Genomic DNA, 27,688 nt, shown 5'->3' with positions numbered 1-27,688 from the left:
ATGAGACTATTAAGGTTCTGCTTATTAATAAACATTTTCTAGTACTTTGCCCATTTCTTCCAAGTTTTCAAACCTTACTGGCATAAACATAATCATTTTTCTTATGTTTTTAATGTCTATAGCAAGATAGTAATGTGTTTTTTAATATTGTGATTATTTTAGGCATCTCTCTGTCCCTCATTTTTAGCTTATTATTTTCATTCAAAGATAATAGCTTTTGACTGTGCTGACCTTCTGCACTATATATTTGTTTAATATTTAATTATAATTTTGTTTTTGTTATTTCATTTTGTGCCCTTTGCATTTATTTGGCTTTTTTTGGTCAAAATTCTTAAGCTGTATGGTAATATCCTTGTGTCATAACTTTCATTTTTTCTAATGTAAACACTGAGACTTTATATTTTCATCCAAGTATATATACTAGTTGCAATTCACAGGTTTTGATATAAAATACTGTTTTCCATTGAACACATTTTAGTTTCCTTTATGTTGTTGATTTGGAACTATTTGGAAGTAGTTCCTAATATTCAAATCTACATGTGGTATCTGTTATTTAAATATTTGTTGTTTATATTTTCATTTTCCTTGAAAGGGAGCAGTACTAGAAAGAAACAGAGAGATTGACATCTTCTATCTTGTGGCTCATTTGCCAAATACCTGCAGTAGCCAAGTCTAGGCCAGGCCAGAGCTAGGAGCTGAAATCTTCATCTAGTCGCCCTCGTGTATAGCAGAGACTCAAGTACTTGATTCATCTCCTGCCTCTCAGAATATGTATCAACAGGAAGTTGGCTTGGAAGCAGAATAGTGAACACTTGAACCAAGCACGCTGAGATTTCCAAGTCGCAAGTGGAAAACCTCAGCCACTGCAGCAATGCACCTGCCTCTTCCCTCGCCCCCATTGTTATTGATATCTGTCAATATCTTTGTGGTCAGAGAATATGTTGTGAATGATTTTAGTCCTGTAAAATTCCTTAAGATTTACTTCATTCATAGATTCACCTATTCATAATTTATCTGCAACATCTACCATGTGCCAAGCATTCTTAAAAGCACTCAGAACTCAACAATGAACAAAGAACAAGCAATATGACTAAACCAGAGTCTATGCTGGTGATGGAAGACACACACACACACACATAAAGAGATTTTTAAAAAAATGTCTGCTTAGACTCTATTGGGATAGAATGGTCAGTTAATACCTCACTGTAGGTGACATCAGAAGAGGCCTTAGAAAGTGAAAAGAGAGCTCTGCAAAAATCACAAGAATTCTTTCAGTGATTCTGAGGCAGAAATGTCCCTGCTTGTTTAAGAAGCACTGAGAAGTTCTTATAGTGACAGAGTGAGCAAGAAAAAAACCAGAGGAAAAAAAGCTCAAAGAATACACCCCTTCCAGACCTGACCTACAAATGATACTCAAAGATGTTCTCTTGACAGAGAGGAGGAATGGCAGCTATCAAAACCAAAGGCAAATGTGCAGAACATCCTAGTAAAATCACAGCAGAAGACTAAATCAGAGAATGAACAACCTATTGGTAAATGACAGGACCAAATTACCACCTATTTGTATTATCCCCAAATGTCAAAGGATTAAATTTATCAACCAAACATCATAGATTAGTAGACTGGATTAAAAAACGAAAGCCATCTATCTTTTGCTTACAGGAGACACATTTCACCAACAAAGATTAACAGAAACTGTATCTCATGAATTTTGATGTTTTTGTTTTTATTTTTATTTCTTCAAAGCAGTTTTTTTTTCTCATATTAAATTCTTCATTGAGTCATAGGTCATACAATAGAATCATGTTCTTCAAGAATATTCTTCTCTTTTTCATTTCTTCAGCGACACATTAGTTATGCAGTTATTTATATAGCATGTTATTTAACATCATGGCATTGCAAATTTCTGTTGTTTTCTTCCTGTGGTTGATTTTGTTTTGTGGCTTTTCATTTAAAGGGATATATAGTAACTGTGTAATGGAGACTATCATATCCAGATATAAGGATATAATGCAGTACGCATCTCTACCTCCAGATCAAAGATGAACTCCCAATGAAATTGTTAAATCTATCTTGACAATAGGCTGCTGGACTCTCTGCTATTGTCCATGCCCACATGATGAACTTATGACTGTTTATGAAGAACTATATTATTGTAATAATTTATGGGAAATCAGGGAGAGGAGGAGATTTGAGGAGGTGGTAAGGGAAATCCCAGAGCCTATGGAATTGTCATAAAATAGCAATAATAAATGGAAAAAAAGAACTGAAGAAAATAAAACATTTTGGGGCTGGCACAATGACTCAGCTGGTTAATTCTTCACCTCCAAGTGTGATAGGATCCCATTTGGGTTCCAGTTTGTGTTCCAACTGCTCCGCTTCCCATCCAGCTCCTTTGTTGTAGCCTGAGAGAGCAGAGGAGAATGATGGCCCAAATACTGGGGACCCTTCACCTCTGTGGGAGACCAGGAAGAATCCTGGCTCCTGGCTCCTGGCTTTGGATCGGCTCAGCTCCACTTGTTGCAGTAATCTGGGAAGTGAACCAGTGGGTGGAAGATCTTTACCTTTGTGTCTCCTTCTCTCTGTAAATCTGCCTTTCCAATAAAAATAAATTTAAAAAATAATGAATAGGCCTTAAAGAAAAGAGTTTTCTTTCTCAAAAATAAATGGAAATGCTGTGAAATCTTGCCTCAACAATATCCCCAGTCACCCGAACAATTGATCTATGGGGAGAAGATGGAGGTTTCTGTTTCCCTTTGTTACTATTAGGAAGAGTTACATTAAGTAACTATAGGTTATAAATAAATCTAATATTTGAGAAGTATATTTTAAAGCACAAAATTGTCAGTATGTAATAAATGCTTGTTAGTTTGCCTGCTGCCTTGCTTTAAAGTTTCCACTATTCACTTCTCTCCTTTGTTGTTATTTCACAGTATTTCCTAACTTTTCACAAAGGAGAAAAGAGAATTCCTCTCATATTTTACATGTAAAATGGCTGCATTCTACCCTGGACTGTATCTGGCTCTAGCAGGTAGGTTCAAGCAGGATAAAACAAAACAAAACAAAACAAAACAAAACAAAACAAAACAAAAGCTCAAAATTAGTAGCCATCTACAAACCACACTGAATCTGTTAAAAAACATATTAAAATTTTGAAAAACTATAAAAAGTTACCAGCCATCAGGGAAATGCAAAGGAAGACCACAATCACGACTATTTTCAAAATAATAATAATCACAATAAAGTTCTTGGTGGTAAGGATGTGGAGAAAAGGGAACCCTGTACACTGTTGGTGGAAATGCAAATTTGTGCAACCATTATGGAAAACATGAAAATTCTTTGAACAGATCCAGCTATCCCACTTTTGCGTGTATATCCTAGCAAATTAAATCAGCCTGTTTCCCACTTGTAATAGAACTATTTATAATAGACAAGGTGCGAACTCAATAGAGTGCCCATTGATGGGTGAACTAACGGATTAAAATGCACATATTAAGAAATATTATTCATCCAAAAATATCCCTCAACAGTTGCAGAAAATAGACAAAAGGGATATCAGATTTTAAGTGAAATAGGCAGACACAGAAATAAAGTTATATGAAAGTTTAAAAAGATATGTAGTGAATCTGATCTTGCAGTGGTGATTAGACTGACAAGGGTTAGGGGAAGAAGAATCAGAAGGAATTTGGATAATGGATACCACAGCACAATGGGATGACTAAAGTTTATAATAATGTATTATGTGCTCCGTAAAGAACTGGAAGAGAAGAGGTAGTAGAGCCTAAAGACAAAATGAAATGCAAAAGTTAGTTGCCTGCTGTGATTTATTTGTCTGAGTGCGCTTATAGTTTGCATTGTATTCCATACAAATGTGCAAGTATTACACGATGATCAACATTTTAAAAAGTAAAATGATTAAGAAATAGTTAAGGATCAAATAGGTTCCTCCTAACTTTCAAATACTCCATGACCAATACACCTCAACACAATCAACTTGTAATTTATATATGTGAATGGAGAAGGAGCTGAGCTACTTAAAGTGGCTAATTCAAAAATAATTTATATTTTACTTTTGTAAGCCTTACAATTCCCTTTATCATTTAATTTCTTATATATGTTTCTCCAAATAAATTTTCCATTATTAAATACAAATTAACTAATTATTGAAAGACATGGATTGAGGAGAGAAAGTTGCTTAGGATTGCAATTTTAACTTGAATAGTCCATACATTCAGTATTCAGATGTTGGCTATATTCTTATCTCATTAATGTTCTCAAAGCAAGATTGTTATTATGAGAGAGCAGAGTCTTGTACCAGGGATTCCTGTCCCCATCATTCTGTTCTTTATTTCCTCCTTGGTAAGATAGATCAGCTATAACTCCTTTAGAGGTTTGAGGGACAACCTCATCCAAACTACATGTCTACCAAGGTTGAGGGTGGCTGGTGGTTGAGTGGAGATGGGATAAATGCTAGGGAGGCAACTGCCATATTCCGTTAGTCCCAGAAGACAGCTTTAGGACACTATGGTTTATACTTTAAACTAGATGCTGGTTTATAGAAATAAAATGACTTCATGGTAAGGTAGAAAATGTGAAATGCTATAGGACTTAGTTGTAGTTTTATTTGTTGGTATTTGCCATCCCTGAGGTGTCTTTTGATCTTTTGACACATAATATTCTATGTGACGAGATGGTAGTTATACATGCCTTACCTCTTTGCTGGGGTTACTGTGAAGATCAAATTAGATGACATATGTGAACCCATTTAGGAATTTAAAAGAAACTTTAGAAATCTAAGAAGTTATCTGTGGTTTTGGTACTTAGAATATACAGGAGAATTAAAGAAACCTTGCTGTGATCATAAGGCAGAGATCATACTAGGAGAGATGAGCTCTGGGAACTCATTAATTACTAAGAAAAAGATACGTTCAGAACATGCTGGTGGCATATTTACAAACTAAAAAAACATACTTCTGGCTCTATCTTTTCCTCTGTAATTCTTTCTTTCAAATATATATTTTTAAAGCACACTTTGTGTTTCCTGTGAGAGGGGCCTTGGTGTGTACAGCACTTAGACTTTCCAGGATTCCTCATCCGCTTCCTTGGATTCCACTTACCGTCTGTCCCCCAGGCTCTGGGCAGCAATACTGCTTTCTGAAACCCCCTCTCTGCCTTCCCAAGCCACACTGCTTGTCTTAGCAAAAGCCTCACCGGCTCCCGGTGGGCAAGGCAGAAGAGCAGCAGGAGAACTCTCTCCACTTGATTTATAGCCATAAGGATGTACTCCATGTGCTACCAGAATTTGAGGGCAGGAATCCTTTTTTGATTAACTTTCCACCCAGTGCCTTCCATAGAACAGGCACTTTACAAATATTGAATGTGATCAGTATGTCAGATAGTTTTTTTTTAAGGGATTTTATGACTACATTTTTAGGTTATTTATTTAGTTGAAGAACAAAATTCTATCTTCCTATTTCAGCCTGGGGTTATGCCTGGTCTGAGTGGCACTTACCGCTCATAAGGCTGCCTTGCTCCTTACATCATTTACATGAACTGTCTGCCCCATACCGCGTTAGACTGCAGGAACATCTACAGGAGGTTGAAGTGGATGAAGATCCAAGTCTTTATCTCAGAGTTTACAAGAACAAGAGGGAACTTTAAAATTTAAACTTCTGTTATTAATATGAAAGACTCTCCTGTCACATCACTCTGTTCCTTCTTTAAAGATCTCACCAGGGGATTCTGGAAAAGCTAAGAGTCTCATTAAAAATATCTTTTTGGAGTATTCTTGCTAAAAGTGATTGCCATTTCTTTTTTTAGATTAAAAAAAAAAATGTTTGAAAGAGTTACAGAGAGAAAGTGGAGAGAGATTATCTGCTACCTGGCAGTGCACTCCCCACATGTCCAGTCAGTGTTGGGCGGGTCAGGCTGATGCCAGGATACGTGGACTGCAGGGACCCAAACACTTGGGCCATTGTGCACTGCTTCTCTGAGGCTGTTAGTGGGGAACTGAATTGGAAGTGGAACAGCTGGATATGAACTGGCATTCACATAAGATATTGGTGTTGACTGGCACTTGCTAACATGTTCCCCTCAACCCTTATTTTCAAAAAAGTTAATCCCTAATTCCACCATCTTGACATTATTTACATTTTTATACATTATCTTTCTGTCCTTGTCCAAATACAGGTTTTACACATTTGAATTTCTTCTGTTTGTTGTGATTCGTTCTGAGAGGACTTCCCCTGCCAGATGGGGTCTGGGAATTCCTGAGTAGTTCAGAGGTTGCTGCTGTAGCTGATGCAGCAATGGACAAAAGGGGCCTCGTGAGCCCTGCAATTGTGAAGGCTCAGTGTGGAGGCTGAACTCGGATGTGATTATGGGCTGTAAGAAAAATAGAGATATAGATAGAAAAGGAAAGATTATGCTTCATAAGGAAAGATGTGGGTAGAACCATTTAATTAGACCCTAAGGTCCTTCTCCCCAACCCAACCGAAACAACCAAGAAACCAAAGATAAAAGCACATCTAAAGTGACAGCGGCCGCAATGAAAGTACATGGCCACTAGTTAACAAATACTTGACGTTCAAGGACACTCCAGCAGTTCAGAAGGAACATTTAGTATAAACTGACCTGTTTGACACAAGAGACAGAATCTGGGAATATTTTCGACAGGAATGAGGAGTGAAGGGCTTTTAAGGAAGAAAGAAGAACAAGGAGGAACTAGTGGCGGGGGTGGGAACCTCACAAAGACTTACAGAATGGGACAAACTCCATGGATTCAGTGTTTTATGAGAGGATTAAAAATCAGAGTCCGGTAGAAACGCGATGAAGACAGCAGCTGAAGTACTGAAGTGTGGAAAGCAGGCTGACACCACCTGTGGGCGAGCGGTTGGGGCGGGGAGCAGGGCGTGGGCGTCGGGCGCTCCTGGCGCTGACGGATGCGTGGGGGCTGGCGGAGCGGGCGGCCGGCGCGCAGGTGGCCGGGGCCGTGCCAGCTGCGCGCCGCGCTCGGCTCGGCGGGTGGGCCGCCAGGCGTCGCGCTGGAGCCGCGGTTGCCCGGGAGACCTAACGGGGCGAGTGGGCGGCGCGGCCCAGAACCGGCGCTGCCGGAGAAGCCGGGCCAGAGTTGGGAGGAGTGGCTCCCCCCGCGGCGCGAGGGGCCGGCGGGTCCTAGGGCAGCGCGAGGTGGCTGAGGCGCTGCTGGGCGCGGCCAGCGAGCCCCTGGACGCCTCGGGTCGCAGTTCAACCTTGGTGGAACCGGGATCTCTACTTGGTTGGTTTGCGCGCCCGACGGTCCCAGTTGGGCTCGGCAGAGTGCGGGAGCACCGGGTTGCCGCGACGGTGCCGGGAGCCCGACCCGCGCCTCTGCTCCGGCGACAAGGAGTCCAGCAGGCAGCGGGAGCGCTCCCCGCAGCCCCGGGATGACTTCTTGGGATTCCCTTCTGGCGCCCTTGCTGCTCCTGTCCCTGCACGGTGAGTAGCCCCAAACCCTCCGCACCCTGCAGGGCCAGGCCGGGCTGGCGGACCCGGGACACAGAGATCTGCGGGGGAACCGCATACCACCTCGCCTTGTGCCGAGTGCCCGGACCTCAACTTTCGCAGGTGCCACTGTGGTGGTCGCTGTTGGCCGAGGCTGAGGCGCGCAGTAGCAGCAGCTGCGTCCCCGGACTGCGCGCACTGGCCCCGACACACACAGCTCAGGTGTTTTCGATCTGAGCGAGAGGTAACTGAAGCTGCTGCGGGGTTACGGTCGGCCAGGATCGCTCCTCGGGCTCCTCCAACGCTGTGCCCCTGGCAGTACTGGGTCCCGTCCAGATAAGAGACTCTGGTAGTTATGGGTCTTGTTAGAAACAGCATTAAGGATCAGTTTCTGCACTGGGTGGCTTCAGAATAACTTTAAATTGTAGTCTGACCATGACCTTTAAAACCCACTCTCACGTTTTGATTGGCCCTTATTAAAAAGTGTGTTAACAACATTTGGAAATGTATCGCTGCTGTAGTTTGTCATGCTTAAGGGATTTAAGTTGGTTCAGCAAAAAAGAAAAGAACAGCAACAAAACAAAAAAGCCCCATAGAATAATATAACTATTAGGGCAAAAGGAAGACTCATTTTCTTTTTAGCGGTTTATTAAGCATTATTTAAGTTTAGTGTTTCTCTCTTTCCTATATTTTATTTTTCCCGAATGGCCGATTTACATGTTACATCGCTCCCTTTGTTTCTGTGTGTGCATTGTCCCAGGCAGTCAAGTTTTCTCTCCCATTTAGTTGTAGAGGTTTTACCGAAATTCACTCTGAAGGGTAGGTTCGGTGATTGATGGTGTGTTGTGAACATTGTTTCTGGAGGTAACCATTATGTTTCTAATCATTTTGTGGCCTCATTTGAACTGATTATAGGACTATGGATCCTGAGGTAACCTAATTTTAGTCAGCTTTAATTGTACAAATCATTTAGGTGGGGAGAAATGAGTGCAAAAAAACTTTTTGTATATCGTCTCCATAGAAACTGGGGGGAGGGCTATAATCGTCAAAATTATGGGTAATTTTTCCGGAGTTCAGTAGGTGCATTTTTTTAGTGTTGATGTGCAGATAATAATTACATTGTATGTAGCGCTTTCTGCTACCAGTTTGAAAGGATATTTCTGTCTAACTTCTTTCAAGTGTAAAATAAGAGCAAATAGGCTGATATAATCAACAGACATAGCAGTATTGTAAATGTCAGAACAACTCTTTTTTTGTAGCACAATCTATTATTAAACTTAGTATAGTACAATAAAGGCCACTCTGTAAATATGATTTGTGTACAGTTTGGTTTTGAATTATGAGGCAGTGTTTTTACACAGTTGCTCTCATTGGCAGAATCTGTCTTACAAGGTCATCTGATTTGTTCGTTTTCCTTCAGCAGGATATTTGCAAGCCACACTAGAATGTTTTTAAGGACTTCCAAGGACATCTCAGTCTTTACGATAATCGCTTTTAACCCTCAAAAGCTGTGTTCATTTGTTGAGCAAATATTTGCAAAGCTGTGCATTTGCGAATCTGGTGGGGAAAGATGATAGTGAAATATCAAGATGCGTAAGAGTTTTCTTTGCATGTCTTAAGGAGTGAGCGCATTTCAAACAAGCTGTTGACAAACAGGCTCTGTGCATGCACAAATAATTCATGATGCAGGGAATATATGATGAGTGCAATGTATTAATGGTGATATGGAAAACTTTTCTGTTTGGGTTTTGAATGAGAGAAGTGGTTGGTCAGACTTGCTTGTGTAGGGACATATTCTGGAAAGGCCAAGTTTCTCACTGCTAGAGCTGGAGATGTGCAAAGGAGAAAAGCTAAAGAGGCAGCTGGGGGCAAGCTGAAGGCTGAGTTTGTGCTTTGTTCTGTATGTCCGGAAAAAGCACTAATGATCAGTTTTTCTCTGATGAGGACAGAAAGAGCTTGAACAGCTAGAGTGCTTGTCTGTGCTGGTGTTATCAGCCTCCAGGGAGCTACAAGTCCTGATAGAATCAAGTTCTTAAACCAATCGGAGGCAAAGTTAGTCCGAATGAACTTCAAAAGTGGAATGAGAAGAAGGGTTGGGGTTTTGAACAAAATTGATCCCATTATGAAGGGGGAAAGGGAAATGGATAATAGATATGTGGCCAACAACTATAATCACTCCAATGGAATAATGCACCAAAGGTAGAAAGAATCTTAAGAAAAAGGGATACAATGATTGTCACAAATTTCTGTTTTGTTTTTGTTAAATCTGTGTGGAATGAACTGTAAGTTGAGGGAAAGTTGATTCACAGAAAGTTCTGCTAGAGAGTTTGATGATGGCTGAAGAGTTTCCTGTACTTGTGATCCCTCACAATGACGGATTACATTCCAGGGTTTGAGCAGATACATAAAAAGAAAGAAAAGATATGAAAGAGAATAAAAATGCATAAAATTGCAAGCCATTTAAATGTTAGTATTATGGAAAATTTATTGTGATTTTTAGTGTCCTAGCTTTAAATTTAATTATTTAACTTGGAAGGAATTGCTTTGTAGTAAAAATCTGTGGTGTGATGCGCATGAAAGGTGAGTGCTACTGAATAAACACTATAGAGAAGTTAAGCCTGATACACATTGTGTGAGTACGCTCAATGTGGACTGTTCAGGAAGTAGTTAAATATGCAGTCACCAAGTGCTTTTAAAATATTGTGGCTATAACTGTTAGAGCCAAAATAATGATGCAGTGCAGCTTTGCTTACTTTTCTCCCTACCTTCAGTGTATGTGGCACATTTTAGAATGTGTTTTTACACTTTGATAGTGGAAACATTTATAATGAAAATTCTCATCTGAATCTCATACTTCAGCCATGTGAGTTAGTGTCAAACAAGGTGTGCTGCTGCACCAGATTCTGTAATTGCAGTAAGTAATACGAAGGAGGGGCCTTTGCATTAAAACTGTAGGATAAAGATTCTAAATCTGTTGGTGTCTAGACTAAGGATAACAATTTACTTGAACTTTCTTAACCTGGAAGTATTGCTTTAAGGTGGAATTGCTGCATTTCCAGCAGTCCAGCCATTTCAAGTGAATGCAGTCACCTCAGCAGTCTGTTGGAGAGGCCTGGCTCTGCCTCTGACTCACTCACCTTTCCATTCTGAGAGCAGCCCCACATCATCCGGAGGTTCTGAAATCCTCTGTAGATCAAACTTTGAGAGCAGCTGGTTTTAGAGATGTTATTGGTTGTTGGGTGGTATTCAAAAGCCGTCTCATCTGAGGTAAGTTTAATCATGAATGTGGGAAGTTAATTACTTTTTAGTAAGGTGTTATTATTAAATATTCTAAAGGTTTCTTTCCTTTCTGTTTAAGTAGTTGACTCCCTGTGAACTGGTTTTCAATCCCCCAAGAAAGAGACCAGCTGTAGTTGTTTTTAATTATAGAAGAAAGGAATCAAGAGAGGAAATTTAAGTATTTCCCAATTTGCAAATTATAGACCTAGCTGCCAGTTCATGATTGCTGCTATCAGATACTGCATAGTTGCTGCAAGGTATTACCTTGCCTTACTCATATATTGTGGGAAGAATATTTTAATAAGCAGCATCAAAATGTTAATGCTTAGTGGAATAGATTTAAATCAGTACAAACTTTCCAATGTGAGCTAAGTCTACTCAGAAAATACCCTTTGAGAAATCTACATCCTAATTTGTTTTCATTTGACAGGTGGCATTTTTGATCTTCAAAGAAATAAACTTATGGCCACAGAGACATATGTTTATTTAGAAAAGCATGGTTGGTTAAGAAGTGGACATATTAGTTGAACTGAGTTCTTTGGAAGGATCTTCAGAGAATTAGGTTACCATTAGAAGTTATGAATGGTTGCAGACCAGGATTTAAGGTTAGGATGGATGGATAAAGTATAATAGGTTTGTGTATTGAAAAGTTAATGCCACATTTTTATTGAGTCGTAGTCTGTAGTAATGCAATGTGAATTATGAATACAGTATTGATGTTATGGAACCACTTGTAGACTATTCTTAAAAGACTCAATAATCCGATATATTTTTTGAAAAATTCATTTTTATGTGAAAGATAAGGAGATTGTCCATCCATTGTTTTGTCTGAGGCAGGGCCAGGCTGAAGCCAGAGCCAGGAGCCAGGAGCTTCTCTGTGGGTGCTGTAACCTAGTGTCTTGGGCCTCCTCCAGTGCTTTCAGGGGTATATTAGCAGGGAGCTGTATCAGAAGTGGAGTGGTGAGCTTGTACCCATATCAAATGCCAGCATCAGAAGCAGCAGCTTAACCTGGCATTCTACAATGCCAGTTCTCAAACTAATATTTTAAAAAATTGAAAAAAATTTAAATTCTTACCAAAGTCAGTTGAAGATCAGAATAGCGTAAGGTAATAAAACTAGCCATTTCTGACTTCCTTCAGCTTTTCTGTTCTGATTTCAGAGATTGGTAATGATAATGATAAATATCCCAAACCGTGCAGTCATTGAGACATTTAAAGAAATACCCCAAGAAACTGGGCATTAGTGGGGTTATGTGGGCACATAGATGTGCTCTTTTGCCCTTGTTTCACAACATTAACTTTATCATGTAATTATGTGTGTATGTGTGTGCTTTGACGTAAGATAGGCCAGACTCATTAGATACTTAGAAGTGTGTTTTTACCAATACGCATCATAATTCTGTGTGCATGGAGTACCTGAGAAGAATCTTTTCTTTTTTTCGAAAGGAAAATAGTTTTTGTTCAAAATTTTTTAGGAATATGATTTGAAGGGTCAGCCTCAGCTATTTTCAAAACCTTGATAAAGACCTGTTTTCAGATTCTGTGACTTCTTTGTAAGTCCACTTAAAATTTCAATACTTACCTCTCAAAATCGATTCTTGGCATATCTATAATCTTAAAGCTTTGAGGCTGTTCATTATTTTATTGTTAAGGAATTTTGAAGGTTTTGCTCTAAATAGTGAAGATTGATCTCAGGGGCCAGCGTAGTGAAGAAGCTGCTACTGTGAGTCTAGCATTCCACATGGGTGCTGGTATGTATCCTGGCTGTCGTACTTCTAATCCAGCTTCTTGTTAATGGCCTGAGAAAAAGAGCAGAAGATTGCCCACGTATTTGGGACCCTGCTACTCATGCGGGAGACTCAGAGGAGGCCGCTGGATTTAGCCTAGCCCCACCCTGGCCACTGTGGCCTTCTGGGGAGTGAACCGGTGGATGGATGATCTCTCTCTGTCTTTCCTTCTGTAACGATGGCTTTCAAATAAATAAGTAAAAAAAAATAAATCTTTAGAGAAAAGAAAGAATGATCTCAACTTATGACATTCATTGAACACCTTGGCATTTTCCCACTTACATGTGTGGTGTTAGTCTTGAGGACCTGCTATGTTATAAATATCTCCCAAGAACAGAGATCATTCCAGTAATAACTTTCACAGTCTTAGCTTTCTGTCTCTTCTCACATTATGGTTATAAATTAATGGGGATTATTTATTAGGTTTTTAAGGATATGTATTAGATTGGCTGCATGTGGAGGGCGTTATAACTTGTTTTATTAAATTGTATAAATTTTATTTTTGATATTTTTTACATATTTGATTAGGGTGTGAAGAGTCAATGTAGACTGGGAGTTGTTTTGTCTTCCCATCCCTTTCCTTTTTCTTGAAGTGTTCGTATTTCTGTTTGGGAATTTTTCCAGCTATGATTCATACCCGAATGGACTGTCCTCTCAGTCTGCAGTGTTGCTTATGGTCTTCCTCAAAATGTCAAAAGTTATGTTTGACTCATAATCCAAGTCTCAATCATGTGCTTCAGGATGGCTAAATAACTGCAAATATCAAACATTGGTCATAATACTTAATTGTTGTTATTCAGGGCCATTACTGCCAATTATACAAATTCTGTCAGCCTTCATGGGTCAAGATCATTTGCCAGGACACCAGATACATGGCAAAAACAGGCTGCAGTGCAATAAACATTATGTTTGCAGAACATCTTCAGATCAGGCTATCATTTATTATTTTTGTTGGTTAATAAAGGTTGTAATCCAGTTGACTTATATATATTGCCCATGTATAAGTACAGGTTGTACACTAGCTTCTTTTGGCTAAAACTTAAAAACAGTATGCAGTGCTTGTGAGACCTGTATACTGGGAAGCTTCTCTTAAATTTCTGATGTTAAAAAATATTGCACAGAACTGTTTATGTTGATTATGTCTGTGATACTGTATTAGGGTTTGAAAGTAAGAAAATTTAAAAATGTATTTACTAATTCATTTAAAACGACTTTTTTCCTCAAACCAAGTAAAAGAGTGGTACTGTTTTACATTTTTGGAACTGTTTTTAGTATTGAGTTCATTATATTTTGAAAGCATAATATTTTATATTAGACAACTAGATTCTCATACCTACTCCTCCATCCCCTTGTTATATATTATCTTGGTTTTGTTTAAATATTTGAATGTTCATGAGTATATATTATAGTATTTTGAGAGTGTTTTCCAAGTAAATCTAGGTGTTTTCTTAGATATTCTACCAAAATATGGAATATGATAGTTTTGTAATGATTGCCTAGAACTCAGAGCCATTTCAATTAAGGGTTATTGTTCTTTTAAATTATTGGTTTCTTTTACTTTGAGTGAATCTTTTATTCATGCATTATTTTTTATAACATTGTGCGTTGACCATTGAAAAATATTTATTCACTGTGCTATGCAGCTCTTCCAAATATTTTTGAAAAATCATTGTTAATATCATCAATGATCTCAGTAGAATTGTCTTTCAATATTGTGGAGTGGGTAAGTGTGTCATAGAAGTTTCCCCAAATTTTCGTATTTGCATTAATTGTATCATTGGCACAAACAGCTGTCAGTTATTAATACTGCAATGATAGTTCCACTTTGCTAAGATATCTGCTGGGGTAGCTATTACCCCTGGTCTCAGGGGTAGATATTACCCAGGTATCAATATCCTTGGTTTATGAGTGTTCTTTCAGATTAGCACTCTTGTCCAAGAAAAGCAACAGTGAATTCTTTCCAAGCTGGAACTCACACAGTTGTGTTAGTGCTTTTCCTTGGGCAACCATTTTGTGATAATATGTAGTACAAGGGATTTATGTTTTATAGTGCCCACTTGGTCATGCAGAATATCACAAATGATAAAGGTTTAGTAAAATTACCATTATTGTTGCATCAAAGATGTTCTTTCATGGAGCTGGATTTTATTTTCTAATGGTGTTGAACACTGCAGTGACTGCTGGTGCAGACTGGTGCCAAGGCCTCGACCTGTGCTGAGGCACCAGCAATGTCAACATTACTGCTGTTGTACACTCAGGAAAAAAGGCAACTTTCACTTAATCAGCATTTGAAAACGGAGTTCTTATTGCAGAGACTGCTCATAGGGGTCTTGGAGATGCCTACAGATTCATGTAATATACTTGAAATTCATGTAGTGTACATAGTAGTGTTCTGTAGTAGAACCTTGAAGATATATTTTTTGAAATTATTTTAGAGACAGTAGTTATCATTAAATTGTGCTGTATTTGGTTACACTAAACAGGTCATACATCTAATTAAAATTCATAATAAATTTAAAATTATTTTTTGTATGTATATGCAAACACAGATCAAAAGTAGCACATTCTAGGCATAGAAGCTCAAAACAATGCAGAAGTGTGAAAGAGGAAATCATGTTCCATATCCATTTACCAAACCTCTGGTTTTACTATCTGTTCTACATGTTTTGCTAATCATGAAGTGTGCATATGCACATACATTTTAAAAATTAAATTAGATAATAAATACTATTCTTTGGCTTGTTTTGAAAGCATAACATTTTATATTGGCATCTTACCACCTGCATTACATGAATATACCGCACTCTTCTATATAGCCATCTAGTATTAATGGGAAGTATATGATTTACATGTTTCACCATTGTTGGCTATTTATGTTATCTTTAGCTTTTTTATATTTATGATATTGTGGTGAGCATCTTTGCATATATAAGTTTATAGATATTTCTGTAATGAAATTGTTTGAATATATAGGTATTGCTTGTGTAGATGTCCTGAAGGGAATTGTTTGAATGTATGTATTTAACACTTTAAGGAGATAGTAGCACTTTCTTAAAGTTCATGAGCAGTGCATCATAAGACATATTTGATACTGGATTTGAGTTGTCAGTACTTTTCCCTGTGACTTTGGAAATGTTATTTAATGTTGTTAGCTTGAGTTCATCTGAAAGTGGAGGTTGCCTTGTTGTGTTGAGAATGATCAAGTTAAATGAAATCTGATATTACGGAAGTGTTTAGTATAGTGCTTGACCTGTATCAAATGCTTTGTTAGTGCAAATTCCTATTGAAAGGGCTTATCAGCCTTAATTTGAATCAGGAGGAGGGAAGAGGTCTATCCAGGATTTACTGTGGGAGGTCTGTACTATTGGGCATATTGTATAATTCTCCAGGTTTGCTTTCATTTGCAAAAGGAGCAAGTTGGGTTAGGTAAGTTACCATTATTTTCCAGGTGTGTATACTTGTGATGCTTGGACATGTCAACTGTTGAGACTATTGGCAGTAAAATAAGCCAGAGCTATTAAATGGGTAGTTTTAACATTACTATGAAACTTTTCCTCCAGATATTGACTTTCCTCTTTCCCTTCCCCCATCAATCTACTAAAATGTGGTGGTGATTTCTGTTCTAGGAATTAAAGCTGTATTTATCCATTATAGATTGTGAAGGCTAGTTTAAATATAAATAAACTTTAAAGTTTTAGTTTACTATAGGTTTGTGCTCACACTGACTTAGGCTATGTAACTTCATTCTGTTAAATCCTTTGTACTAGAGTAGGTCCTATTTGTATCAGGAGTGGATCCATTCAAAGAAGACTGTAAATATGACAATATCTGCCTTTTATCACAATCACTGTATTCTGATCCTTTTATGTGATTCATTATAACTTTGATGATTTTTCTTTGTCCAAGCCAGAATTTACATGTCTAAACTTTTATCTATACTGAGATTCTTGATGAATAAAGACATTTTACTAGTACTCTTACTGATTGAAAGTGATGGTCTTGTGACCTTTTAAAAACATGAAACAGTAAACTTGTTGAAAATAGTGGTCCTTAAACTGAAAGCTCTGCGGTATGTGGTTAGGGCACATCTTAGTTCTGACACTGATTGATTGATTTTTGATTGATTGATTTTTGATTGATTGTCACTGATAGCTACACTTTCTGCATTTTCAGGAAATAATGTTTTTATAAAAAGTCAGGTGGTCTCTTAAATGGACAATTAGTCATGCTGGAAGAACTGAAATAATTCTGAAATTTGCAAACTCAATACATACCATGTTATAGGAGGTAGCAATTTAAATCATTACATTTTTGCCTGAAACTTAGCTATAATGTTAAGAGATGGTTCTGGAGTTTTATGTCTATTTATAGAAACTTAAACATGACTGATTTTCTTGAAAACAGCTTTTGGAATTATAACTTTTAATTCTTCCTGGTTTTTGGCTTCATTGTCATTAGAGCAAGACTTGTTTTGGTTGCTTGTTCATCAGTTGATTTCTAGTTACAGTCTTAACGTTTGCAGTTTTTTGAATAAGTTAATTGTGTTCTTCTCCTCCCTATCTTGGTTATTTTGCGCTCCGGAGCTGAGTTATCTTTGCCCTAATAAGAAAGTAGAATGTTGAGAGCCACAGGGAGCTGGACCAGTACAGTCTCTTAGAGCCCTTTAATTCCATAATGTCCTTGATCTGATGAAGCCGCTCAGTAAATCTCTTCACAATTTCCATGGCCAAGCCATCTGCCTGCATTAAAATAAACCAAATCTGCCTACTCCTTCAGTGTCTACAAATATTCTATAAACTGATGATGATGAAGTGCATGAACACAAAAATAATTTGCAGCTTTCAGCACTTCCTCTTGAGTTCTCCAGCTTAGATTCTACTCACAAAGTGGAAGTTGGCATCCCAACTTTCTCTTGGACTTGAGAACAGTGAAACTCTTTCCCTAGTGTTTATCCCAGCTTTGGGGAATGAAAATGATCCTAACTAATGTTTAGATTAAACTTTGTAAAACCTTGTACATCTACTTCAGGAGTGTTAGCTAAAATTAGACAGTGACACACACATCTTTATTAGTTTTCTATATGACAATTCATATATACGTGTATATGTGCACATAAATATATACATGTGAGTGTGTTTATGTGTAAGATCTCAGGCAGAATGATTTTTTTGTCTATTTTAAGATTGTCCAGACTTTGGTGACTGTTGCTTATAGCAACACCATGCTAAACAAGCGTGAGATTCCATGAGCCATTTGAAGGCAAAAGTTGTTCTTTTGTTTTCACACTTGAAAACCATTGCGTCTGTGAAATATTTATTTCAGTAATCATATTTTCCTTATGGTTAAATTATCCGAACCGTTTTCTAGCTGATCTTTTTTTCTTACATTGTTTACCCTCTACCAGATTATTATTTTTTTATTTTCTGGTACTGCTTCATTATGTACCTGTCTTCCTTGAAAAATAACAGTAGCAAACTCGAAAAATGCCAACCAAAGTAGATCTTTGTAATTAAAATTATAAAATATTGATTGAGGAAATTATCAAGGACACAGAAACAGAAGCTATTCCTTGCTCATGGATTGGAGGAATCAGTATCACTAGAATGTCTGTACTACCTAAAGCAATCTACAAATTCAGTGCAATCCCTTTCTTTTATTACATTTTAAATTATTATTGTCCATTATAAAGTTTTATAAGTTTAGGGATTTCTGTCCCTTTTCCTTTACTTGCTACCTTTTCTCCCCTTCCCATTGTTTTCTGTATCTTACACTAATATAGTCCTTCAGCTGCAGTCATGATTCCAACATTGTGCTATCTATATGTTTCATTCAATTGTACGTCTAGGCAATGGTAAAGCATGTAGAATCTTTTTTCAATATATATTTAACAGTTTCATTGGGGGTCCTTCTTTTATTTGGGAGTAGAGATATATACTGCAGTTTTTCTTTTGTTTCCTTATCCTGAAATCTCCATTACATTGTTCCTTTGTGAGACTATAAGTGTATAGTTATTTACATATATATATTATATGACAGTTGTCTTTTATCAGAGAGAGCATATGCTATTTGTTGACTTAGAATTGGCCTATTCCATTGAGCGTAATGTTCTCTAGTTGGGACCACTTTGTTGCAAATGGTGGAATTTCATCCTTTTTGGTGGCTGGGTAGTTTCCATGGAATAGACGTATCCAGTTTCTTTATCCATTCCTTTTTAGATGGGTATCTGAATTGTTTCTAGATCTTCGCTATTGTAGATTGTAGTTCTGTAAATATTGGGTTGCATGCATTTTCTCATATGCAGGATTTACTTGCTTTGGATGTATTCCCAGAAGTGGGATAGCTAGGTCAAACTGTAGATCAATTTTCAGTTGTCTTGGCATTTTTCATACTTGCAGGCCCCGGTCTCCCAAGGATTAACTCCACAGCTTAGCTTGTTTCTCAGAGCATAACAGGATTGGTAATTTTGGCCTGATACATATAGCCACTGGCTTAACCGCAAGTTCCTGCTTCCTATTGTCAAGTTATCTGCCAAGGGATTGGATAAAACTCAAGGGATTTAGGGTGGCCACTAGAGGATTGGATAAACACTGGGAGGAACTGAAGGGATTTAGGGTGGCCACTACTGGGAGGAGCTAAGCAGAGTATAAAAGAAAGTCTGGAGTTGCAATAAAGATCAATCTGTCATCGATCGGCATTCGGTGTACTGCGTGTTGCCTTGTCTTGTCTCTCTGCGTTGTCTGCGTTGCAACCCTAGTCCCTCCGCTCAGCTCGGATTACGTGGCGACGCGGGCGTTGCCAACACATACTGACTTGCATAATGGCTGCACTGGCCTACATTCTGACCAGCAGTGAAGGAGGTGTCTTTCTCCCCACATCCACACCAGCAGATGTTGTTAGTAGGTTTCCAAATGTAGACCAACCATGCTGGAGTACAGTGGAACTTTAGTGTGGGTTTTATTTGTATTTTCTTGACAGCTAGGGAGCTTGAACATTTTTCATATGTCTGTTAGCCATTTGAATCTGTTCTTTTGAAAATATCTGTTCATTTCCTTCACCCATATCTTCATGGGTTGTTTGTTCTGCTGTCATTTAGTTTTTGAGGCTATTTGTAAATCCTGGGTATTAGCCCCCTCTCTGTGATGTAGATGCGAAAATTTTCTCACTTCTTTTGGTTGCTTCTTTGTTGATGGTTTTGTTTACTGTATAGAAGCTTCTTAGGTTGATGCAGCCCCGTTTGTTTATTTTGGCTTTGACTGCGTATGTTTTTGGTGACTTTTCTAAGAAATATTTACGAACACTGGTGTCTTGTATAGTGCTTCCCACGTTTTCTTCTAACAGTTTGATGGTTTTTGGGTGTGGATTTAGGCCATTGATTCACGTGGAGCTGATTTTTGTATAAGGTGACAGGTTGGGGGCAGGGACTTGCTTCTTAGATTCTACAGGCTGTTATCCATTTGTCCCAACAGTATTTGTTGAAGCGATCAGACTTTTCCCTCAGTTATTTTTAGTTTTCTTGTTAAAAGTTAGTAGGCTGTTCATGTGTGGGCTCCCCTCTGGTGTTTTTATTCTGTTCCATTGATCTTCTTTATCTATACCAGTACCAGACTGTTTTTGATGATCTCTCACTGTCATATAATATGTCTTGAAGTCTAGAATTGTGATTCCTCCAGCTTGATTTATATTTCTCCAGGATAGCTTTGGTTATTCATGGTCTCCTGTGTTTGCAGATGAACTTTTGTATGTTCTGCTTCTGAGAAGAATGTTGTTAGAATTGTGTTATGTATTGCTTTTGGTAATATGGACATTTTGATTATGTTAATTCTACTAACCCAGAAACATGGTAGGTTTCTCCATCTTTTAATGTTTTCTTCTATTTCTTTTCTTTCTTTCTTTTCTTTTTTTTTTTTTTTTTTTTTAGTGTTTTGTAATTTTCATTATAGAGGTCTCCCACATCTTTGGTTAGGTTAATTCCAAGGTATTTAACATCCATCTCCACAATTTTAAAGGTGATTGTACTTAAAATTTCTTACTAAACTATGGAGCATTTGTGTATACTAGTGTCATTGATTTAATGTTCATTAATTTTGCATTTTGTTACACTCCCAAATTTCTTTCTGAGTTCCAATAGCCTCTTGATTGAATCTTTTGGTCCTATGTAGAGAATCATGTCATCTGCAAACAGGTATAATTTTAATTCTTCAGTTCTCGGTTGAATTCCTTTAATTTCTTTTGCCTGTTAGTTCTGTCAAGGAGTTTCAGTAGCAGTGCTGAAAGTGGACCACCTTGTCTATTTCCATTTCTTAGTGGAAAAGTTTCCAGTCTTTCCCCATTTAGTATGATGCTGGCATTGAGTTTTTCATCAATTACGTTGATTGTGTTGTTGAATGTTCCTTCTCTGCCTATCTTGCTTAGGGTTTTAACATGAAGCGGTGTTGACTTTTATCAAATGACTTCTCCGTATCTAGTGAGATGATCATATGGTTTTCATTTTTCAATTTGTTGATGTGGTATATCATATTTATTGATTTGCAAATGTTAAACCATCTCTGCATGCAGGAACAAATCCCACCTGGTCCAGGTAAATCATTCGCCCTGATGTACATTGGATCCTGTTCGTTGGCATTTTATTGAGGATTGCTGTGTTTATGTTCATCAGGGATATTGGTGCGTAGCACTCTTTCTATTGTGTCTCATCTGGCTTTTGTATTAAGGTCGTATTGGCTTCATAGAAAGAGTTTGGAAGGATTGCTTCCCTTGCTATTTGGAAAGGCTTGTGGAAGATTGGAGTATGTTCTTGAAACATTTGTTAGAATTCTGCAGTGCAGCCATCTGGTCCAGGGCTTTTCTTGGTTGAGAGGAATTTAATTACTGATTCAGTGTCTGTTCTGGTGATAGGGTTATTTAGATTAGTAATTGCCTCTTGAATTAGTTTTGGTAGATTGTATAAAAAAAATCTATCCATTTCTTCTAGTTCTTCTGATTTGCTTGTGTATAGTTGCTTGTAATAGTTTCTGATTATCCTATGCACGTCCAAGATATCTGTTGTTATATTTCCTTTTTTGTCTGTGATTCTATTGATTCATATCACCTCCCTCCTTTTTTTGATTAGTTGAGCTAGTGGGGAATCTATTTTTTTGATTTTATCAAAGAACCAGACCTTTGATTCATTTATGTATTGTTCTTTTGGTCTCTATTTGGCTTATTTCCTTGATTAATTTGATTACTTTTTATGCTAATCATGGGATTAGTTTGCTGTTGTTTTTTCTAGCTCCTTCAGATGTATGATTAGCCCATTTTTCTGGTGCATTTTTAATTTCTGGTCATAAGCATTGATTGAAATTAACTTTCCCCTTAATACTACCTTGACTGTGTCCTGTAAGTTTTAATATGTTGAGATGATACCTTCTTTCATTTCAAACATTTTTTTATTTGTTTGATTCCTTCTATAATCCATTATTAATTTAGCAGAATCTTGTCACTCTCTGCGTATCTTCTGTGGTATTTTGACTGGTCTCCAGTTTCACTCCAATTGATCTGAGAAGATTTCAATTTTTAAAAATTTGCTGTGGCTTGTTTTGTGGCCTATAATGTGATCAGTCCTGGAAAATGATCTATATACTGATGAAAAGAAAGTGTATTCTATGTATGTAGGATGAAAGATTCTCTAGATATCAATTAAGTGGATTTATACTAGCATCTGGATGAGCTCTGTTGCTTCATTGTTAAGATTATATCTCACTGATTTGTCCATTGATGTTAGTGGAGTGTTAAGGTCCCCCATGTTATTGTACTGGAGTCTATGTCTTCTTTTAAAGCCATTAATATTTGTTTCATGTAGCTTTGTGTGCTGCTAGTCTGTGTCATTTAATTGATAAATCTAAGCCATTTACTACATTCAGGAGTAATATCAATATGCAGTGATTTAGTGCTGTCATTTCTGCAATGGGTTCTCAATGTGTTATTTAGGCTTGTTTTGTTGTTTTTTTTTGGGGATATTAACCTGATTTGCCTTTGGAATTGGTAGGTGTTTTTCTCTGTTTATAACACATCTTGAACATACAGGACAGGTCTGGTAGAGATGAAGCCTTTAATATATCGTTTGCTTTGCTTGTATTTTGTTTCCTTTTCAAATACAAAGGAAAGTTTTGATAGGTATGTTATTCTGGACTGACATTTTTTTTTTCTTTCACTAACTGAAATATGTCACTCCATTCTTTTCTGGCTTGTAGTGTGACCTTCTAAGAGGTCAGCTGTGAGTCTGATTGGGATTCCTCTGTAAGTTAATTGATTTTTTTTTCACATGCCTATATAAATATCTTTTCTTTATGTCCAAAGAGAGCTTAATTATGATGTGTCATGGCAAGGATCACTTTTGGACAGCTCTACTGTGAGTTTTATGCACCTCCTGTGTCTTGTTTCCCAATTCTTTCTCCATGTAAGGGAAGCTTTTAATTTTTATTTCATAGAATACATCCTTGAACCCAGCTTATTTTTCTGCACCTTCTGGAACTCCAATAATTCTTATGTTTGATATTTTGATAGTGTCCCTTGATTCTCTGATGTTTTTCTTAGCTTGATTCATTTCCTATTCCATCTTTTTGATTGTTTCATTGTCAGTCTGGGACGTTTGTTCCAAGTATGAAATTCTTTCTTTTTCTTCACTCATTCTAGTATTGAGGCTTCCCACTGATTTTTTAAGTTGCTGGATTGTTTCATTTACAATAATTCAGCTTGAGTTTGTCTTAGTGTTGCTATTTCCTGTGTAACATATTCCTTGGACTTCTGTATGTACTTCTCATTGTTTTTAAGGAACTTCGTAATGTTTAAAAAATTATTTATTCAGCAATTCTTCCATGCCTTCCTCAGTTAACTGTGAAGTTTACAAGTCTTTTTTTAAAAGATTTATTTATTTTTTTGATGATTTTTATGTAGTAAATTAGGGTGATATAAAGATCAAGGGCTGCAGGAAGATGGGTGAGATAATTATTTCCACATCTTATTTTTTTCCTTCCTGTATCTGGGGGAAGGAGGAAGGTGAGAGGAGAAGCCACACCCAGCCTACCAAATGCCTCTGTAAACTGGGATGAAGGACAGTCACCTGACACAACCCATCCCAAGGTCCCCAATATGGGGCATGCTCCAAGGGTCCTGCTCAAGAGGTTTTGATAGTTCAGCAGTTCTGAATTACTGCCAATCTCGCCACTCCCAAGCACAGTGAAATCTCTCCAGAATCCACTGGTTGACTTAGTTCACCTAAGAGTCTCCATTTGCCCAGATAGTCACTGCCAGCACTTGGCAGGGGTAGTTGATCAAATTGTTCTGTCCTCCATCCTCTATTATGATACCAGGTATCCTCGCAGACTGCCATATCCTTCAAGTTCACCTGGGTATGCCATCCACTTCCCCATCTAAGCCACTGAGGAGGCCCAGTTCTGACATATACACTCCATGGTCAGAACGTGGAACTTGCAATTCTCTTCATGGTTGGGGTTCTGAGTCCAGCAGTTCAGTTGGGGGGATCCAAAAAGAAACATGAGGTAATCCCAGACCTGATTCTTGTGTGTGCTTGCCAATACAGGGTCTGGCACAGTCTGTCACCCCAATCAGCTTATGCACATGCTGGTGTTTGCAATTGCTGGGTCAGTTCTGCCTTCAGCCCTAATACACAAACAAATGGGTGTTGCAATTTAGTCTGATCCTGCCCACCATATATACTCGGCCTTCATGCAAACCAGTGGGAGCTGCAGTCTAGCTGAAGCAAACTGCAATAACTCCCACCAGGCCCACTCCCTGCTCTAGTTCCTGTGCTTGCCCGTATGTACAGCAGACTTGTCCAGTCTGTCCCACATCCCATTCAGCTCTCATACATATCAATGGGCATTGAAGCCTAGTTCAACCCAACCAGCCCCACTATCCAGCCGACACATGTGCTGGCGGGTGCCACTGTCTGTCCAGCCATGCCTGCCCCAGTCCTGGTTCTCACACTCACCAGTCAGAGTGGCATTCCAACAGGGAGGTGCACACTATTTCTCTGCTGAACCTACTCCATCTCCCAGAGCCTGTACTGTCCAGGTGGCTCTGCAGTTGAACTTGACAGAATTAGCCCCCCTGTGCTAGCATCTGCCAGTTGATGCTGTGGCAAAGCCCAGCCAACCCACACCCACTCTGGCTTATGCAGTGATTGACAAGTCTTTTATTTCTTTGTAGGGAAGGCGTTAGTAACCTCATTCAATATACTATTACCTGAAATAGTATTTTCTCTTCTTCATTATACCATCAAAAGTTCTTTCTGCCTAATCAGAACCTTGTTTGAAATGTCCTACTATGTAATCACCTTTTAATAAAAGTGCTTAAAGTTGGTTAATGCATTAAATAGAAAAATAAATCAATTATGATTTCCTTCTATAGATTTCAGTGTTGTGAATTGGGACTTTTAAATAATGTATACCTTGTAAAATTTTCACATAAACACAGAAAAAATTGTATTGACTTTTTGTTTTTATTGTATGTAATAATTATTGGAAATAAATAGTGCAAACTGGATGGTTTGCCAGCTGAATTTTGTTCATGGAAAAAACATTTGACTGGGTCTAACTCTCCAATTCACCATTGTTCCAACCAAGACCGTTTTTATATACCACATGCCTTGTCCTTTTAGCATTTTTAATTGGAGATCCTACTAAGGCAAAACAGACTTACTTGTTTTGTTAGAAGCCCTTAGAAACATGTAGTTATTGGTCATAGCAATTACTATACAATTTGATGGTTAGGGGACAAGAAGGTGTGGAGCATGTTAAAGATGATCATCCAATTACTACACCAGCATCCCATATGGATGCTAGTTTATGTCTCTGCTGCTCCAGTTCTGATCCTGCTCTCTGCTTATGTGGGAAAGTAGCAGGGTATGGCCCAAGTATCGGCACGTTTTCTGCCTAGTCTGTTTCATTCGTGGCTTCAGCAGTGCCAGAGGCCAGGAAGGATAGTGGCATGACTTCAGTCATCACTCTTTAATGTTTTCTTGCTGTGCCCCAGTTGCTGATTGGTTGATTGGGTAATTTGCTCTTGGAGACAAATGAGTTATGCCTAATTTACCTCCAGCCTTCTTCCAATGAGTAGAGAGATTTTACAAAAATATTAGCCAAGTGATGTTTTCCCTCCAGCCTTCTCTCCTTCCATTTCTTTATTTTTAGAAGATTTATTTATTTTTATTGGAAAGATATACAGAGAGGAGGTGAAGCAGAGAGGAAGATCTTCTATCCATTGATTCACTCCTCAAGTCGCTGCAATGGCTAGAGCTGAGCTGATCTGAAGCCAGTAGTCCAGAGCTTCTTGTGGGTCTCCCATGTGGATGCAGGGCTACACTTTGTGCTGTTCTTGACTGCTTTGCCCGGGTCACAAGCAGGGAGCTGGATGGGAAGCAGGACCACTAGGATATGAGCCAATGCCCATATGGGATCCTGGTGCATGCAAGGCGAAGACTTTAGTCTCTAGGCTACTGCACCAGGCTTGCTTCCTTCCTTCCTTCCTTCTTTTCTTCCTCCCTCCCTCCCTCATGCTCCCACCCTTCTCTCTCTCTTTCTTTCTTTCTTTCTTTCTTTCTTTCTTTCTTTCTTTCTTTCTTTCTTTCTTTCTTTCTTTCTTTCTTTCTTTCTTCTCTTTCTTTCTTTCTTTCTTTCTTTCTTTCTTTCTTTCTTTCTTTCTTTCTTTCTTTCTTTCTTTCTTTCCCTCTTTCTTTCCCTCTTTCTTTCTCTTTCTTTCTCTTTTTCTCTCTCCCATCCTCCTTCCCCCCCTCCCTCCCCCTCCCTTCCCCTTCCTTTCCTCCTTTTGGAGTGATATTCCTTGGACTTCAAAGTTGAACTCTCTCTGTTTCTTGCTACCTGGTAGCACAGACCCTTGCTTTGCAGAAAGGACTCCCAGTAAGGCACTGGGCACACTATGGGGTTGCTGGTCTCCTGGTGATGCAGACCTTGGGATAGGCATCGAGGCAGATACCAGAGCAGTTGTGTAGTCAAAAACTGCACGCTTGATTATGTGTGCTTCACTCTGTCTGTCCTCACTCATGGCTCTTGGTTCCATGAAGTCACATGCAGGTTACTGGTTTCATTCCCTCTTGCTTCTGCTGTGGCCTCTGCTAAACTTCTCTTCAGCACACCCTTGTGTTCTCTGACTCCCACCCATGGTTCCAGGACTGCTGAAGTGCACATCGCAGATTCTTCTGTTGGACTATTCGTACATGTACTTCACTTGCTCAGGCTGCTTGTCTTTACTTAGGCAGCTTTCATTGTCCCCTTCTGCCGTGCTAGTATTCCAGGAGTTGGAATCCACACAATAGTGTTCTAATGTCCACCAACACGAACATGTTTTGACTTTTAGTTCTGGCTTACTCGTCAGTATCTGTGTAGTTGATCCTGATCCAGTCTCTTTTCACCTCACCCACCGCCTCAAGTTCCAACATCCCCCTCTTGGGTGGCCCTGGCATCTCTCAGGGGTTTTACAATGCAGACCTTCTGGATGTGGAGTGGACTCTGCTTTAGTCACTCTCTCAGCTGCTTTGCCCCCCAGTGGCTCGCTCGTCAATGGCATGGTTGCACTGATCTTGGGGTATTTGGCAGCTCGTGGAATTTCACTAATTTTGCCTTCCTCCACAGATTTTTGAGACAGCACTTTGCTCCTGTGGCTTTCTGCCATTCTCTCCCTTTCTGGGGGCTCCCATGAGAGTTCACCTGTTCGGATTCCCTTTGTGTCAGCTCCAAATCCATAAGACTATTGTCTGTAGGTTGGGGTACCTTCCTGCGTTTTGCTTTTGTTCACCCTCCTCTTTGGACTGTGGGCTACCCCTTTAGCTGTTTTCAGCAGGTTTTCCCTATCCACACAGCTCCACCTTTCCTGTGAGCTGCATTCACCTAATGTGCTGATTTTCCTTCTCCAGGTCTACACAGCACCTGCTTTTCTCCTGCTGCCCTCTCTGCTCAAGATGCCACTTTCCTAGCATAATCAGCCATCTTTTTTCTCTTGCCTCAAATGATGGTATTGTGTGTTGAAACACTATCCAGCTGCCCTTCTGGAGTTGTATCCATTGTCTTGGTTCTTAGAAATATGTCTCTAGAATTAGATAACTTTCCAACTGCCATGGTGTCTGT

General features: G+C 38.7%; 1 protein-coding gene across 6 annotated transcripts in view; it reads left to right on the top strand.

Annotated features, from left to right (window-relative positions):
- IGSF11 (immunoglobulin superfamily member 11) overlaps nt 1–27,688 on the top strand; it is a 253,913-nt gene that overhangs the window by 97,461 nt on the left and 128,764 nt on the right. For 2 of the 6 annotated variants that reach the window (XM_058661924.1, XM_012928657.3), the window contains exon 3: nt 2,934–3,031. The exons of 2 other annotated variants lie outside the window; for them this stretch is intronic. In XM_058661924.1, coding sequence (XP_058517907.1) covers nt 2,992–3,031 — 40 coding nt within the window. In that variant the 5' untranslated portion in view covers nt 2,934–2,991. Of the gene's footprint in view, nt 1–2,933; nt 3,032–7,052; nt 7,477–27,688 lie in introns of those variants that run through there. 2 more of the 6 variants (XM_058661925.1, XM_058661923.1) reach the window with 2 other exon arrangements.

The sequence above is a fragment of the Ochotona princeps genome, chromosome 3, assembly GCF_030435755.1.
Source record: "Ochotona princeps isolate mOchPri1 chromosome 3, mOchPri1.hap1, whole genome shotgun sequence".
In the NCBI taxonomy this organism is placed as follows: Eukaryota; Metazoa; Chordata; class Mammalia; order Lagomorpha; family Ochotonidae; genus Ochotona; species Ochotona princeps.
Note: the sequence above shows the minus strand (reverse complement) of the source record. Positions and strands in the feature narration are given on the sequence as shown.